The following is an 18,213-nucleotide window of genomic DNA, read 5'->3' as shown; positions in this document are numbered from 1 at the left end:
GGCTCCTACAGGCCCCACCTATCTCCTAATACCATCACCTTGAGGATTAAGATTTCTACATATGAATGAAGCAGGTGTTGTAGAAGGTCAGTCAGTTAGACCATAGCACCATCTGTAAAATTGAATAGTAATTTACTGCCTCATTGGATGTCAGAATTAAAGGAGATAAGATTTTATTAGTTACTAGTTACCATAGTGGTTTTTTTTTTACACTATAATGTTCGTTTTTTTGTTTCATGCTTGTACCTTCAACATTTCCTTCCATTTGAATACTTCTTTTGTCTCCTGTAGGCCTGTCTGTCCACTTAGGTGTAAGATGTGTTTTTGTGTCAGGAATGATGGTGCAATGCTAATGTTCCATTGCCCTATTTGGCAATACTCTGATCATTAACTATAAAGAATAACACCAGTGTTAACTAACTCTCCTTGCCAGACAGTAGTGCTGCCACTATTCCTTGTTTCTGTGGTAATAGATGAGGTTTATATGGTCCTGTTATTCCAGCCTCCAGACACCATTCCAGATCAACTGGTGCCCTCTACGCCCCCGAAGTGTATGGGGCCTCAGGTGAAGGATGAGTACATTTTCACTATCATCTGGCATTCATCTCAGATTTTATCCTTTTCAGTTTCCATTAAATAATATTCATGTTTTAAAATTGATTTGTTTTTATTATTTAAATTTAATTTGTTGGACAATAAACTTTTTTTTTTTCTTTTCTCCCAAGTAACGTTTTCCCCCTTAGCAACTGTATTGAGCATTTTTCTCACTGGTATATGGACATTTTTTTGTATAACCTGTTGTGTCATTTTTAAATATAGAATTGTTTTTATGTTCTCATCTTTGTATATATGTTTAAAAAAAAAAAACCAAAATGGTGGATGAAGTGTTTTAATTGTAAATGATGGGATAGAAAGCAGTTGAGGGGGAGAATTCATCTCTGGTTTGTCTCTGTATGCCTCAGAATGTCGGGCACATAGTAGACACTTAACAGTTATCAAATGGATGTCTCTTAGTTGTAGAGTAAAACCAACTTATCTTGAGGGAGAGGAGATAATAATTAGAGCTTATTTTCCTTGTAAATTTCTAGTGTGCCTTCATGGATCTCCCTAACCACTATTGGTTGAGGATTGATCTTTGTCCTGGGTTACTCTGTGATTCAACCATATGGATGATATTTGCCTGAACTGATAGAGCTGGATTACAGGGCTACAGACTTGCAAGCCCTTAGTCTGCCAGCCATGCTTCCTTCTACCCTGTGGTTGTAAATAAATAGCGACTGTTCTTTATTTTTCACACATTGTCAGTAATTTTAACTGTCTTTACCCTTTCATTTTGCCAAAAACTAAATGTGCCCAGAAAATACAATATTGCTTTTAAAATGCTTTGCCCCATTGGTTTTTTTTCCTTCCCCTGTAAGGGTCTTAAAGTTTCCCAACCTGACCCTGTTATATTTATGACTCCTTCAAATCTATTTTCCTTCTTTTGATGAATTAGGTCCAGGTTATGGGATCAGCCAATCAAGTCGACTGTCGTCTTCTGTTAGTGCCATGCGAGTCCTGAACACAGGTTCTGATGTGGAGGAGGCGGTGGCAGATGCCTTGGTACTCTTCTCCATTTTCTTATCATTATAAATGTTCCAATTATGAAACTATTGAATGAGTAAGCCAGTCTATCCATGTGGGAAAGGGGATAGGGAAAAATCAGTGATTAAATCTAAAGATAAAATGTGGGCAGTGTAAAAAGCAGAACAATATAATTAATTCTTGATCCTTATTAATCAGAATTTTATACCAGGGCCAGTATTACTGATGGGCTATCAGAAATATAAATATAGATGTCTTTAATATGGTAATGTGTTCTTTACACTATAGTATACTTAAGGAAGATAAATTATATAAATATGTATTCTTAAAATCATGTAATTTCAACTCTAGCTTAAACTTTGGTATTTAGGGATTATTTTACTTTGGGGTTGGATTTTGTTTAGTCTTTTATCTGTGTTTTTTGAACTAAAAAAGTACAACCTCAAGGCAAATTATAATTAAGATATAATTATATCTTATAGTTAGATATAATTCTTTATGTCTGACACATTAAACAGTGAGATTTAAAAACATATTCTGCAGATCCATGATAGCTTGTCAGAAGATTGCAATACATATATCATTGTTGTTTTTGTCACTTAAAATTATGTAAGAAGTAGCATTTTTAAAAATGTATGTAATTGGCTTTGGCTAATTTCCCAAGTCAATTCAGTATCACTTCCTCTTTCAGATTATGATATTAATCCTATGTTTGAGAAACATTTACTCAGCTTCTTACCCAGAACTTGTAAGAGGCCTCATCTTTGTTTTGAAGTTAAAAAAAAAATGCTTCCTAAAATCGTAGATCCCATCTTAACTAGTGTTGATATAGTACAGTGTTTGCCGCATAGATTTGAAAAGGCAAGTTTTTAAAAATATTCATTGGTAATAGCTATAATTTATTGAATATCACACGTGTAGTTCTGTGCTAACCATTTCACTGTGCTGAATTTTTCCTGTTCGGCCACTTGATTATTTTTTATAAATTAATATAATTAAGTAGGGACTTTGTTCTCTTCAACATGGGATATATTGATCACATCTTGTTCTGATGATATTAAATTAATGAGATGTTTTTGATTTGCTATTCCTCATCCCTGTATCTCAAATCATGTTTTCTGGGTTTTTTAAATTGGATAATTTACCAGTTAAATTCTGCTTACATAAATGTTATGAATTGATTGGGTTTTTCTTGAACTATGACTTAGAACACTGAGATGGTGTGTTTGAATTATATGAGGAATGTTTAACTACCAAGGCTAAAGTTTGACTCCCAGTAATCTGATTCTTAATACTTCCATTATTTGCAGAGCACAGAAGTTCCACTTACAACTACCAATTTTTAGGAAAAAACTTTCCAGCTAGTAAGCCTAATTTGTGCTGGAGAAAATCATAGAAATACACTTAACTTTGGAAATGACAAAAGGATCCAAATAGGAAGAACATTTAGGTTTCTTTGAGAAAACTGGTTATGGGAATATTTTTTGTAGCATCACTATTTCTCTTTGAACTAAAGAATATTGACAAGATTAAAGACACAGCCTGCTAATAAGCAGTTCTTTGTACCTATGTGTGAAAAAAACGTAATGTTTCTGATCATAGGCATTGTTAATGCCTATTTCACTGTGCTGATTAGCAAAATGTTCTTCATTATTTTCAATTTTTCTCTTTAAAAATTTACTGCTCTCAGCTCTTAGGAGACATACGGACTAAGGTATAGACATTGCTATTTTCTGACATCTTATGATACCATAACTTTTTTTCTTTCATCAATTTAACAAATGATGGTCTTCTATTAAAAATTAAAGTAGAAGTAAAATCCTTAGACATACATCTATTTTTCTGTAAATATGGTTATCGAGAGAGATACTGCTTGAATAATGTCCTCTGGAGGTGCTCATTCTTTCAGCTTGACTACTTCATCCAAATGAAATGAGGTCATTCACACTGAATTATTGTGTTTAATCTGTTTTATAGACATCTTCACCACTCATCAGCCAAAATTCAAATATCAGATAACATAAAGATTTGTTTTCAACTCTTTTAAGGAAATCTTAAATAAACTATTCTTTCTCATTTCACTTGAAATATGCAAGGTATAACTGGCATTTACATATATTAAACAAATAAGATTTAGATGTAAAGAAATCAAAGGAATCTGAATATGCTTTGTTATATTTATTGAAGTAAACAATATAGATACATTGAGAAAAGCATAGAGGGCTCTCAAGGAGTTCGCCTCCTTAAAATAATAGTAGACTAAATAGTTTTTCATCATTCTTTGTATTTTATTTCTCTAGGAGACATGAGGGTTGGGTACAAGGGAAGGAATAGTGGCAAGAGAAGTGGTAATGGAGGTAAAAGGAGAATAAAGAAAAGATAGACAGAAAAAAATGGAACTTTATACATGGAAAATGTTTTTCTGATCCATTATACTCTTTCTTTAAAAAGGTAATATTTTCTTCTTACCAACTCAAATTTCTAGTATAGTTTCTGTTCATTTACATTCTAGTACTTCTTGGTTTTTCGTGAAAAGGGGAAAGGAAAAACCCACATTTTTTAGCACTTCCCACTTTACATATCTGAACTTCCATATAGTCTTACTCTGCTTCTACCACTTCCCATAGTTAAGGATTATTTTACCTTCTACTAACTTCTAAAACTTGTTTTCTGAAGAAAAACTAAATACTGACATTCTGTTATTACAATGATTAGGAGCATGCTTTGCACTGATTTTAAAACAAAAATCAATCCTTTTGTGGTCAGTAGGAATTATGAAATAGCAATATATTCTTTTGGCTATTGCTAATGAGATTCTTGATGTATAACAGAAAAAACCAGCTCGAAGAAGATATGAATCATATGGAATGCATTCAGATGATGACGCCAACAGCGATGCATCTAGTGCTTGTTCAGAACGCTCCTATAGTTCTCGAAATGGTAGTATTCCTACATATATGAGGCAGACGGAAGATGTGGCAGAAGTCCTCAATAGATGTGCTAGTTCCAATTGGTCAGAAAGGAAGGAAGGCCTCCTAGGTCTGCAGAACTTATTAAAAAATCAGAGAACACTAAGGTGAGATGCGTTGTCTTAAAATGATTTTACTATCAGGTTAGCGCTTTTTGATTTTACTTTGTTTCTATAACACTTCAGAGATACTGGTATAGAAACAGACTTGTCCTGAATTCATATGGTTGCTTCAAAGTGTTTTTCCAAAGCTTCAGTCTTTTAGGACCATCTATACTTTCATTACCAAAAAAAAAAAAAATTATTTGTTCTATTTAGCAAAACATTTTGAAAGGAAACTTTTTATTCACACATAGAAGTTAAATTTAAAATGTTATTTTAATATTTAATAATAAAATGTACATAGTGATAAAACTGACTGGTTTATTAAAATTTGTTTCTGGTAAGTTTTTCAATGAGAAGAATGTTTATGCTTATTTGGAAATGAAGATATATTCTTAGTGTGCATGTAATATGTGAATTTTAGTGTAATACAAAGTTGAGTTGGACTGAATTTCTTTAAGAACAGATATTTGTTAATATTTTGGGTTTGGGGTTTTGTTTCCTTTACTAATGGTATTAGCTTGTTTTTTCCCCCTACTTGCCTTATTGTCCTTGTCTGTGTGATGTTTTAAACCTATAGTTGACCCCTTTGAGAATCTAGCTTCAGATATTTCATAGGTTTAAGCATGGTGGAATGTGCAGGGTTACTTCCTGACTTGATACCTGTGAAATAAGAGTTTGATGTACTTACTTCCTGTGTATTTATTTTAGGAATTATTAGAACTATATAATTTCAAATAAATGTTTCTGTATTACCTAAATATATTTTCATGTGTGCATATCACACGTCATGAATCACTGCAATCCACCATCATAATATTGTTACCAGCCCATCAAGATTAAGTTAATATTAGATTCAGCGTGCCATTGTAAATGGCAAGGGAGTAGGCATAGTTTAGAATGATTTTAGCCCGTAAGTATAGCAACATTTAAGAAAATGTCTTAACACCTAAAAGGATAGAATTCATGTGTTGGTCATTTTAAATGGCAAGGGAGTAAGCATAGTTTAGAATGATTTTATCCCATCAGTAGCAACATTTAAGAAAACGTCTTAACACTTAAAAGGATAAAATTCATGTATTGGGAATGCCATATGTAAAATTTCTCCTGTCACACCATTAATGAAGAATAATTGTATTTTTCTTCTTAACTTTTAACCTTTAAGATAGTGTGGGTTACAACAGAATAATTGTTGTATTTGGTAACTTTGTCCCTGACTGGTAAATCCCACAAATTTCTCAATTTTTAGGGCTGATTTTTTCCATTGATTTCGTTGTTGTTTCTGTTTTTAAAGAGATGAGATCTAGCTTTGTCACCCAGGATGGAGTGCAGTGGCACAATCATTGTTCACTGCTGCCTTAAATTCCTGGGCTCAAACAACCCTCCCACGTAGCTGGTACTACAGGCGTGCACCACCACACCCAGCTGATTTGTTTTTTTTTGTTTTTTTTTTTTTTTTTTTGAGACAGAGTCTAACCCTGTCGCCCAGGCTGGCATACAGTGGCACAATCTCAGCTCAGTGCAACCTCTGCCTCCCGGGTTCAACCAATTTTCCTGCCTCAGCCTCCTGAGTAGCTGGGATTATAGACGTGTGCCACCATGCCCAGCGCAGCTACTTTTTTGTATTTTTAGTAGAGACAGGGTTTCACCATGTTGGCCAGGCTGGTCTCAAACTCCTGACCTCCAGTGATCTGCCCACCTCAACCTTCCAAAGTGCTGGGATTACAGACATGAACCACCGTGCCCGACCATTGCAGCTGTTTTGTTAAAAATTTATAGAGACAGGGTCTTGCCATCTTGCCCAGGCTGATCTTGAACTCCTGGGCTCAAGCAAACCTCTCACCTCAGCCTCCCAAAATGCTAGGATTATAGGCTTGAGCCACCATGCCCAACCTAACCTTTTTTTTTTTTTAAGAAAATTATATGTAAAGTTACTTTTACATGACTTCTTGCTACAGCAAGATATTAATTAACCGCTGTATTATCTTGGCAGTCGAGTTGAACTGAAAAGATTATGTGAAATTTTCACAAGAATGTTTGCTGACCCTCATGGCAAGGTATGTTTTAGTATTTAAGATTATTTATTTCTATAGGGTATCATTTGTATATTGTCAAAGCAGAAAAACTGTAGGCCATTTTTATTTTATTGTCCCAAAATGGCAGTAATATTTTCAAGCATAATTAAAATTGTTTGGTATCATACATAATTTAGAAATTAATCTCTGGTAACTATTTGAGCTTCTCCAATGATAGATGGTCTAAGACTGAAATAAAGGGGATACAGTTACAACTCAAGTAATTTAGTCAAGTTGGTGTATTTTGTGTTACTAAGACTGTTTTAGTGTTTGTAAAAGACATAATTGGGGTAAGTTGAAAAGGTTTTTAACATTTTATTTTGTTTTTGTCTGTGATTAATTACAGCATTGATGTAAATATGTTTCAATTTTGAAATAATAATTTTGTAGAAAAGAATTGTCATTAACACAAAGGCCCAAAATGTGGTTCCAGCCATAGTTTGGTAGTAATATAAGAGACATTTCTTACATTGAAGTAGTCCATAAAAATTTTCAGAACTTTGTTCATTTTTAATGTTGATTAAAATATATTTATTTAAGTACTTATATGTAATCTGCATGTGTACTGTGAAATTTTGGTTTACCTTGATGCATAGTACTGTTATAAAACTGTGGTCACATATTCTGTTTCCAGCAATATGTTTGATAACGGTGAAATCTTCCCTTAGGATACCAGATGTCTACAGGAGACTTTCTAACCTAAGTGAGAGGGAGATGTGGCAAGGAAATAAGAAAAATATTAATGAATTTCACTTTACTGTTTCTTTTTATTGTCTTCACTTTATTGTTGCACATCTCATTTCCTCCTCATTTTTTTCTGTTTTTAGTATTTTCATTACTTACAACACTACTTAAAGATAATGAAATCCCACGTTGTACATAAACTAAAATCCAGCTAAAGATTTAAATCCAGTGGGGGATATACTTAATTATTTAAATAAATTGCTTATACTTTAAAACAATATTTTCAAAGATTATTCTATCAGAAGTTATACTTATTTGAGGGTAAAATATCCCATTAAAAGACAAAGAAGAAAATACATTTGGTAAGCAGTTTACTAAAATCTTTTAAAGTTTGTAACTTATAATTGAACATGTAGATAACTATACCATTCTAGATAGATATTGCTATCACTGATTACAGCTGTAAGTCTTATTTTAATGTAAAAATTTCTATAAATCCTGAACAGATTAACTGTTTATATTTTTAGTTGGCAATATAAGCCAAAGGACAAGACAGTTATTTGGGTTAACTTGTTTTAATAAACATTTAAATTAATAGTCTGTTCAACTTTGAAATATATAGTTATTAAGCATCTTCAGTAATTCCTGCTACTGGAAGATATAAGACCAAAGCTAGATTATTTCTTGAAGTCACAGTTTTTGACTTTTTGTTAAGTCAATAATGCAGTTTGGTTGGATGCCATGATGTATAGTGATAAAGACAAACTTTTTTTAAAAAGATCAAATAGGAAAGCTGAGTTTAACACTGGTATAGGAACTTAACTGAGCACAAATGTTTGGCCTCTCTTAATACATGTGGAGAACCAGCTACTATTTTCCCTAGGATTGCATCAGATTTCTCTTCTTAGGGCTTTATAGCAACATAAAATTCTTATCTACCCATCTTGTTTGTTTGATTTTGGTTTTTGTTTTTTAGTCAGTTCTGTGAAGACAAATGTAATGGGAAGATTTTCTTATTTTTGTGTGGCCATTGATTGTCCATCAGAGACTCTGTCAATAATGTAATTCATTAAGGATAAACTAGACATGTCACCATCCTGTGCTGAGTTAAAAATGTTTGAGTTTTTGCATTGTATTCTGATATTTTTTAAATAGCTGCACCCCTCCCTTTTTAATGTATTTTTAGACCAACAGTTCCATCTTCAGAATCAAGCAACTTTTTTGGATATCTTCTTTCTGAATGCAATTTTGTTCTATATCAGACTCAGCAACTATTTTCTGTAAATAATGTGGCTTTGCAGACCATAATGGTCTCTATCCCAGCTACTCAATTATGCCATTATAGCATGAAGCCACCCTTAACAGGCAATGAACAAACAAATGTGTGTGTTGGGTTGCAATAAAACTTTATTTATGAACATTAAAATGTGAGGGTGTGTGTGTGTGTGTGTGTAATTTTTTTTTTTTTTTTTTTTTTGAGACAAGATCTCTTTCTGTCACCCAGGCTGGAGTGCAGTGGCATGATCTTGGCTCACTGCAACTTCCGCCTCCCGGGTTCAAGCGATTCTCATGCCTCAGCCTTCCAAGTAGCTGGGATTACAGTCATGTGCCACCACACTCTGCTCATTTTTCGTATTTTTGGTAGAGACGGGTTCTCACCGTGTTGGCCAAGCTGGTCTTGAACTCCTGGCCTCAAGTGATCTGTCCATTGTGTCCCCCCAAAGTGCTGTGATGACAAGCGTGAGCCACCATGCCTGACCATGTGTTTATATAATTTTCATGTATCACTAAATAGCCTTTTGATTGCTTTTAAAGTCATTTTTTAAAGTGTAAGAATTAGAAATAGCTTGCAGGCCATAGTTTGCTGACCCCTGTCATATATGATCAACTCTTTGTCATTGACACTAAAATAGAAACATATGTTCATGAACCTATACCCTTGGAAGATGAACTTATTTGATGTCTGTAATTTGATAAATGAACTTTTTTTCTTCATATACCCATATAGAAATAAATAATTAACCACAATATCTGTAAGACAATAATTTAGACCATAAATCAGCAAATGTATAATTTAAAGCCTTTTAGTATTTTTTATAAGTGAAGCAGTACAACACATATTGTACTGCAAAATGGTAGGCTTTGTTTGGACATTATCTTGAGGGCAGTGAGCAGTCACTGAGTAGACAAGACGTACCTTTTGGAAGGATTACTTAAGCAGTGTGAGGGAAAATTTAAAATAACAAGTATGGATAGTGGAGCTAGATTGCTTGGGTTCAAATTCTACCTCCAATTTATTAGCAGTATGTACTTTAATTATTAATTATTAATCTGTAAAACAGTTAATAGTAATATCCACCTCATGTAAACCCTTAGAACATACCAAGTACCATATATATGTTTTTTAAAAATCAAATTTTTTAAATTAAGGAGTTTGCAGCAGATTTTTATTTTGACTGCTCTGGACCCATTTTTTCCCCCTCAAATGCAAGCAGTATCAGTTGCCAAAAGCCATCCCATATGTTTCTGGCACTTGACTCTGGAAAGAACTGCCTTCACTGTGGTGCATGCTTTGAATTGGCATTTTATGGTATTTGTAACACTACCTCTTGAATCATACTCTTGAGTCTTGGACAGCTACAGTAGGAATTCAATCTGTGGCTACTAAAATGAGGCACAGTTGAATCTCCTGACGAGCATTCTAGGCAGCTCAGCTGCCTGCAGTCTTTAGATCAGGAGACCATAACACACATCTTACCTAGGGAAAATAAAAAGTAGTAGTATAGTTACTTTTATTACTTCCAAGCAATAGTTATTGTTTCAAGCCTTCACAGAAATATTTTAACTTGTGAAAGTATTGCTTCTGAGAGGAGGAAAAAAAGAGAAAAGAAAGGAAAAAATTCTACGGACTATGCTTTGGAACCAAATGTTGGCCCCATTCAGAAGTGGGAGTATGTGTCTATTATTCTTGGATTATTTTCAGATGTTTAACCTCAAGGATTGATAGGGTCTGGAAAAAAAGAGTTTTTGTCTTTAGTTTTCTTAATTTTCCTGGCAAGGAGGTGCAAGAGAAACAAAATCATATGTTCTTCTCCCATACTATTCATTTAAGTCTTGTTTTAAAAACTATTTTGAGTTTATCATAAAACTTTGAAAAACATTTGTCACTTTTATTTTCTGAGTGTTTTTCTTCCATACAGGAACTTTGCATTGATGGCGACTAATTTGTGTGTTTTTCTTTTTTTTCTTTTTTTCTTTTTGCATGCTGTCCCCTGTGTTGGAACTCTCAATAGAGAGTAAGTTGGTTCAATATTTGTTGGAAACCTAACTTTACTGCATGACTGTGAAATTAACCCTTTTTCTCTATTTTCTCTCCCGAAGAGTTCATGCAGTGTTGGAACCTTTGCAATCCACGAAATGCTATTTGCAGTTATGCAAACTATCATTCTGTTTGGAGATATGCTTTTTAATCTACTAATTAATCTAATTTGATTATGTTCTTCTGTTCTATTTGATGACTGGCACACCTAAGATATAAGGGAGTTAAAGAAAAGTCTGCCTCAATTGTAATAGCTCGAATATTTTAATTCTTTTCCAACAAATTATATTTATGAGATATGTGGGATAATAAATTGATTCTATTGAAGATTGCTTCCAATGAATTACTTTAAAATGATTCTGAAGTTTCACAATTTTTAAAAAAACATTTAACCCCTGCCTTCCCACAAATGACATTTTATTAATGTCATTCCATAAAAGCAAACAGAGTGGATTATGGGATAGTAATTCTCATCTTTGTCTTCTGAAAGAAAATGTGAATCACTAGTATTATATTAGCATAGCCACTTTCCACTTTGTTCTTTAATCATAGATTAGGAAATGGGGGCATATTAACATCTGACAAGAACCCTTTGTGTTAGGGCAATCAAGTAAGACATTTTGTATATAACTTTCAATAAATTTTGGATATGGATAATGAATGAAGATAGATATGTATGCATGTATATGTAAGTACAGTTGACCCTTGAACAATGAGGAGGTTAGAGAGGGACACAGACCCCTGTGCAATAGAAAAATCTGTATATAATTTTTAACTCCCCAAAACATAACTACTAATAGCCTAGTGTTGACCAGAAACCTTACCAATAATAGTCAATTAACATATATTTTATTTATTATATATATTATATACTGTATTTTTTTTTCTTTTTTTTTTGAGATGGAGTCTCGCTCTTTCACCCAGGCTGGAGTGCAATGGCTCAATCTCAGCTCACCACAATCTCTGCCTCCTGGGTTCAAGCAGTTCTCCTGCCTCAGCCTCCTGAGTAGTTGGGATTACAGGCATGTGCCACCATGCCCAGCTAAATTTGTATTTTTAGTAGAGACGGGGTTTCTCAATGTTAGTCAGGCTGGTCTCGAACTCCCGACCTCAGGTGATCCACACACCTCGGCCTCCCAAAGTTCTGGGTTACAGGCATGAGCCACCACGCCCAGCCTATATACTGTATTATTATAATAAAGTAAACTAGAGAAAATAAAATGTTATTAGCCAGGTGTGATGGCTCACGTCTGTAATCTCAGCACTTTGGGAGGCTGAGGTGGGCAGATCACCTCAGGTCAGGAGTTTGAGACCAGCCAGGCCAACATGGTGAAACCCTGTCTCTACTAAAAATACAAAAAAATTAGCCGAGTGTGGTGGCGCTGGCCTGTAATCCCACCTACACAGAAGGCTGAGGCAGGAGAATCACTTGAACCTGGGAGGCAGAGGTTTCAGTGAGCCGAGATTGCACCAGTGCACTCCACCCTGGGTGATAGGTGAGACTGCGTCTCAGAAAGAAGATAAAATGTTATTAAAATTATAAGGAAGATAAAATATATTTACTTACTAGTTATTAGGTGGAATGGATCACCATAAAGATCTTCATTATTGTCATCTTCACCTTGAGTAGGCTAAGGAGGAAGAGGAGGGGTTGGTGTTGCTATCTCAGGGGTGGCAGAGGTGGAAGAAAATCCACGTGTAAGTGGACCCACACAGTTTAAAAGCATGTAGTTCAAGGGTCATCTGTGTGTGTGTGTGCATATGATCATTTACTAAGTACCATTGATAGGATATAAGCATTTTTGAAAAATAATAGTACAGGCCAGGCACATGGCTCACGTCTGTAATCCTAGCACTTTGGGAGAATGAGATGAGAGGATTGCTTAAGGCCAGGAGTTCGAGACTAACCTGGACAACAAAGGTAGACCCCATCTCTACAAAACTAAAAAAATTAAGTGGACATGATGGTGCATGCCTGTAGCCCTACCTACTCAGGAGGCTGAGGTGGGAAGATCGCTTAAGCCCAGAAGTTTGAGGCTGCAGTGTGCCATGATCGTGCCACTGTACTGCAGACTGGGTGACAGAGTGAGACTCTGTCTCAAAAGTAATAACAAAATTTTTTAAATAGTACAATTTCTTATGTAGAGTACAGCAAATAACATGTCCACATTTTTATTTAGCTACTCACATTTTATATAACCAAAACAAATTTCTACTTAGGAAACTCAGAGAAGTCTTCTTGAAGAAAATGGCATCTCAGATCTTAATAGAACATAAGCTTTGGATATGTCAGAGTGAGAATAAAGGGCTTATTCGAAGTAGCTAGCCTGAGTCCAGAAAAAGAAGTGGGAGATGCTAGAAAGTTTATAGGAAATAAAAAGAAGTTAATCTTGGCTAGAATAAAGGGAAGGTCTTCGCTTGCATTGAAGAAAAAGGGTTGGCTACCAATTAGAGGGTAAATTTCACTTGATTTCATTGATCAATTTTTTATTGGGTTCTCAGCCTCTGATAACCTTAAGCCTGGTTCTAGTTCTAATTGGTGACACACAAGACTGTATAAAAATATAGTCTTTATTTTCAAATGGTATGTGTTAGAGATGGGAAAAAACATAAATACAGAAAAAGCTAAATAGCACCATAAATAGTTTGCCCCTCTGTGAGTTCTAAGTCAGGAAGATCAATGGCCCTGACTTGCAATCCAAGAAGTTTCTTGACTAGGACTTGAGTAGTAAATTCTATAGAGAGTCACATACTGTGTGTAAATGAACGGAGTGGGGATGTGTTAGGAAATCAGGGTGGATATATGAGATGTGTTCAAGGATAAAGAGTTTATGTTTCCAGATAGCCCAAGATCAGTTTGGAGTTAGAAACTTGTCCAGGTATTTTAGACATTATCTTATAGACAGTGAAGGAACAGTAAAGGATATTGTTTCCATCCAAAGAGTCATATCACAATCTGATGGTGACAAAGAGACATGAGTTGACAAACTACAGCCTGCAGGCCACATGTTCCCTGCTGCCTGTTTTTGTGAATAAAGTTATATTGACACACGGCCATGCTTATTTGTTTATGTGCTGTCAGTGGCTGTGCTAAATGGCAAAGTTGAGTAGTTGTGATAGAGACCATATGGCTTGCAAAGCCCTAGGATATTTACTATCTGGCCTGTTACAAAAATGGTTTACTGAACCCTGGTATACAGGAAATATAAAACTAAAGTCAGGCTACTACAGAAATCCAGACCTGAGGTCAGAAATGCTTGGTGCCTTTAGTGATGGTGTGGTAAACAGATTTGGAGAAGGCCAGGAAAAAGCTGTTCTAGAGGTTCTGAGGCCTCATGGGATAGATGAGAGAGACTGTGTCAAGTAGGTCACACTTATGATGAAAAGAGAATCAGGATGAAGACATGCAAAAGGAGAATTCCTGGCAACCAGAAAGAAGGGAAGTAAGAGGAAAGCAGTGTCAAGTTACAGAACGGCCAAACATACTAAACTTAATGAAGAAGCTATTATACATCATGATTAGAAAGTAATTGGTGGGAGCAATAGGATGGAAGCAGAGAGATAATTTCTTGAGATGACTTCTGCATCTGTAAGCAAAGGATTTCGGTAGAGAATAAAAGAGTAAAGATAGTAGAGGAGACCATGTTTTAGAGAGCAAGAATATAAAGTAGAAAGATTAGCCATAAAATGAAGAAAATCACTTCTTTCTTGGATAAATTAGAAGGATAGGTATAGAGGAAATCAAATTGAGAGAAGAGTCAATGGAGAATTTCATGTTGAATGACAATAATGAAGATAAGTTAGGTCATCTGGTAATAGAGTGGATAGAGCACAACTGAAAACCAAGTGACCTAGCTTTAAGTCCTGGCCTAGCTATTAACCATCTGTGAAACATTGGGCAGGTCATGTAATTCTCTGCTTCTCTGTTTCCTCATCCATAAAATAGGAGGTTGACCTAGGCATTCTAATGTCTGTGATTTTCAGAATGGATTTTCATATAGGAAAGCTAGAGGTTGTAATCTTCAGGAGCATAGACAAGTGTTGAAACAAGGGTGAAAGTGAACCAAAGAATAGGATAATGGTGTCCTAGTAAATGAGCTTTGGGGGAGAGGCAGGAAGCTCTGATTTGTAGTGTTTGCCCATTTCTGAGATGTAAATACTCCTATCCCGTGGTAGATTTCAAGCTACCAACCACTTCACAAAATTCCTGAATATTTAACAATTGACTCTCTAGACAGGTGCAAACTGATGCCAGCACATCACTGAACAGATTTGCTAGGTAACAGTAAGAATGAGTACCAGATTAGTTACATGCATTTGTCATAGACTATGTCTAGTGAAGCTCCTTGACAATATTCCTGGCCCTCAGGAGAAGGCCAGAGACAGTTTAATGAAGCAGTTGGCCAAGTTTGGAATCTAAGAGAATCCAAGTTCTTGGGGGATTATGGGGGTAGTGGTGGGACGAGAGTTAAAGGAATCCACACTGTGAGTAGGAACAGTGTTGAAGCGCACACTGCCTGGGGACCAGAGAATACTCAAAAATTTAATTATAGTTTCTGCTGTTACAGGTATACAACATCTTAAGCAAATAGCTAAAGTATATTTTTATTTTTAACTCAGTTTAAATGTTGAAGCTTAATTATAATTCTGATAAAGAAAATCCTTCATTTCTAAAAAAAAAAAGAGTTCATCTATAACTGTATAAAGGGAATTCAAGAAATAAAATATGCATTGAGAGCAAAACTCTTAGTTCTCAAATTAACATATTTACTTTTTGAGATTAACTTGAAAAGTTAATAATTTTAAGATTTTTTTAACCCATAGTTTTTAATCTGTGATCAAAATGTTTATTATGATTTGTCCAGTAATACATTATGGCTGACAGTTTTTTCTTCTTTACCTAGAAACTAATTTTCCATTATGGTGTTGACTATCTTATAAAGAGATACAGCCTTGATAAAGGTCACTTTTCATAAGTATTTTAATGAGCTACATCACTTATAAACATTAGCTTCCCTTCACTATAATAATTTTTTTCTACCTTATAAAAATGTTAAAACAAATAGATTAATATTGGAAGTAAGTAAAAAACCCATAAATGGGTATGGAGACTAATAGTATGCCATCTAGGACTTTTTAAAAATCACTGAAATTTAAATGTAGACATTCATCTTGGATTTATTTTAGATGCAGTTACAGTTAAATCATTTAAAATTACCATTGAGGCAGTTTTAATAAGTAATACGTCCCATACCAAATTATTTGTGACAATTGTCATTTTGAGAAATCTGAGGATTCTCTAATTAGTCTGTTATGCCAGATAAATTTTATACTTTAAGGTCATTGCAGTCAGTCATCTTCTCATTTACTCAGTGCCACTCTTCAGAAAAGCTGAGAGTTAGTGAAACTATAGTTTTTTTCCCCTACATTTTATACAAAACAGATTTCACTTTACCCAGTTTAAGCTGTGGCATCATTGATAACATTAGGTGTGCCAGCCATTATGGCCAAACTTTCTTTACCAAGTGATGCTGCATGGAGTAGCTAATTGTCGAACTTCTGCAGAAGTTGGATAACAGTTCAAATGTACTCTTGTATCACAGAGTCCAATGAAAAGCAAGAGAGATTGTTTTTCCGCTTGGCTGCCAATCGCTGTGCCTCTGATTCCTGTGTTCCTTTCTGTATTCGCTTTGAATTGAACATAGAGGTCAATATTTCCTCTTTTTTTCTCCCTACCTCTCCCCTTTATCAACTGTAGGTATTCAGCATGTTTTTGGAGACTCTAGTGGATTTCATACAAGTCCACAAAGATGATCTTCAAGATTGGTTGTTTGTACTGCTGACACAACTACTAAAAAAAATGGGTGCTGATTTGCTTGGATCTGTTCAGGCAAAAGTTCAGAAAGCCCTTGATGTTACAAGGTAATATTTTTGTCATATATTTCAAGTTAACCTGATAATAACTAGGAATATCTAACCCCTATGTTAATAGTTCAGATTTCTGAGTCCCTTTGAACAATTTAGACTGCATGGACTCCGTTTGAAGATTGTTAATTATGCCCATTCATATTGTATATTTAATGCAACATTTTTCCTTAGGTCAAGCCCTGCATTTCTTTTATAAAAATTGTATTAATATTGGTTGAGTAGTTCAAGGTGGTATTTTATCTTAATTGATGTATCAGCAGCTGGGCATGGTGGCTCACACCTGTAATCCTAGTACTTTGGGAGGCTGAGGCAGGCAGATCACTTGAGGTCAGGAGTTCGAGACCAGCCTGGTCAACATGGTGAAACCATATCTCTACTAAAAATACAAAAATTAGCCAGGCATGGTGGCAGGCACCTGTAATCTCAGCTACTCCAGAGGCTGAGGAAGGAGAATCGCTTGAACCTGGGAGGTGGAGGTTGCAGTGAGCCGAGATTGCACCACTGCACTCCAGCGTGGGCAACAGAGCGAGACTCTGTCTCAAAAAAAAGAAAAAAAAGAGGTATCAGCGAAGTAAGGTTGAAGATTGAAGATTTTATTTAGTCTACTATAAAAAGTATTTTCTGTGTATTTAAACAATGTTTTATTATGCATTTAAATATTCTAAATCTCTTTTCAGAAGGTTTTGAACCAATGATATATTTCTACTTTCTTGTGTAGATTGTTGAAGTCACTTATTTCAAATATCTGTTTACTAGGTTGAGGTGAGTCAGAATTCAGATTTTAGGTATAGAGAAACATTTCTAAGAATGTTAAACTTTTTACTGAATACATTTTTCTGATTAAATCTATAGTTGAGGCAAGATAGACTATTATTTCCTATAGTGTTGCTTTTTTTTTCTTTGAGACGGAGTTTCACTCTTGTTGCCCATGCTGGAGTGCAGTGGCGCAATCTCGGCTCACTGCAACCTCTGCCTCCTGGGTTCAAGCGATTCTCCTGCCTCAGCCTCCCGAGTAGCTGAGATTACAGACATGCGCCACCATGCCTGGCTAATTTTGTATTTTTAATAGAGACGTGGTTTCTCCATGTTGGTCAGGCTGGTCTCGAACTCCTGACCTCGGGTGATCCACCCGCCTCAGCCTCCCAAAGTACTGAGAATACAAGCGTGAGCCACCGCGCCCGGCCTGTAGAGTTACTTTTTAACCCTGTACTGAGTACAAATTCAGATGTTCGTATTCTTCTGAGGATGCATTTATTGTATACTATACCAGGTAGTTTATACCACATGCAGATACTACTTCATGGATGTTTTTTGGATGACATTATGTTTTGGTATTAAGCATAGTCTTTTGCTGTTACATGCGTACTTGCTAACTAAATTTTTGTTTCGTTTTGCTTTGTTCTTGTTTCAGAGAGTCTTTTCCAAATGATCTTCAGTTCAATATTCTAATGAGATTTACAGTTGATCAGACCCAAACACCAAGCTTAAAGGTAAAAATTTGAGATCTTTTGAAGACATTATAAAGAATTGAAGTATTTATTAATAAAGTTATG

At 35.1% G+C, this 18,213-nt stretch overlaps 1 protein-coding gene across 50 annotated transcripts in view; it reads left to right on the top strand.

Moving 5' to 3' along the window:
- Positions 1-18,213, top strand: part of CLASP2 (cytoplasmic linker associated protein 2) — a 223,912-nt gene that overhangs the window by 142,064 nt on the left and 63,635 nt on the right. For 19 of the 50 annotated variants that reach the window (XM_055383029.2, XM_055383025.2, XM_031009614.3 and 16 more), the window contains 5 exons: positions 1,496-1,602; positions 4,416-4,660; positions 6,648-6,711; positions 16,491-16,654; positions 18,072-18,150. In XM_055383029.2, the coding sequence (XP_055239004.1) occupies positions 1,496-1,602; positions 4,416-4,660; positions 6,648-6,711; positions 16,491-16,654; positions 18,072-18,150 (659 nt within the window). Of the gene's footprint in view, positions 1-502; positions 566-1,495; positions 1,603-3,274; positions 3,299-4,415; positions 4,661-6,647; positions 6,712-16,490; positions 16,655-18,071; positions 18,151-18,213 lie in introns of all 50 variants that reach the window. The other 31 variants (XM_031009602.3, XM_063703678.1, XM_031009601.3 and 28 more) reach the window with 3 other exon arrangements.

The sequence above is a fragment of the Gorilla gorilla genome, chromosome 2 (assembly GCF_029281585.2).
Source record: "Gorilla gorilla gorilla isolate KB3781 chromosome 2, NHGRI_mGorGor1-v2.1_pri, whole genome shotgun sequence".
NCBI classification, from domain to species: Eukaryota; Metazoa; Chordata; class Mammalia; order Primates; family Hominidae; genus Gorilla; species Gorilla gorilla.
This window is presented reverse-complemented; position numbering and strand designations above follow the sequence as displayed.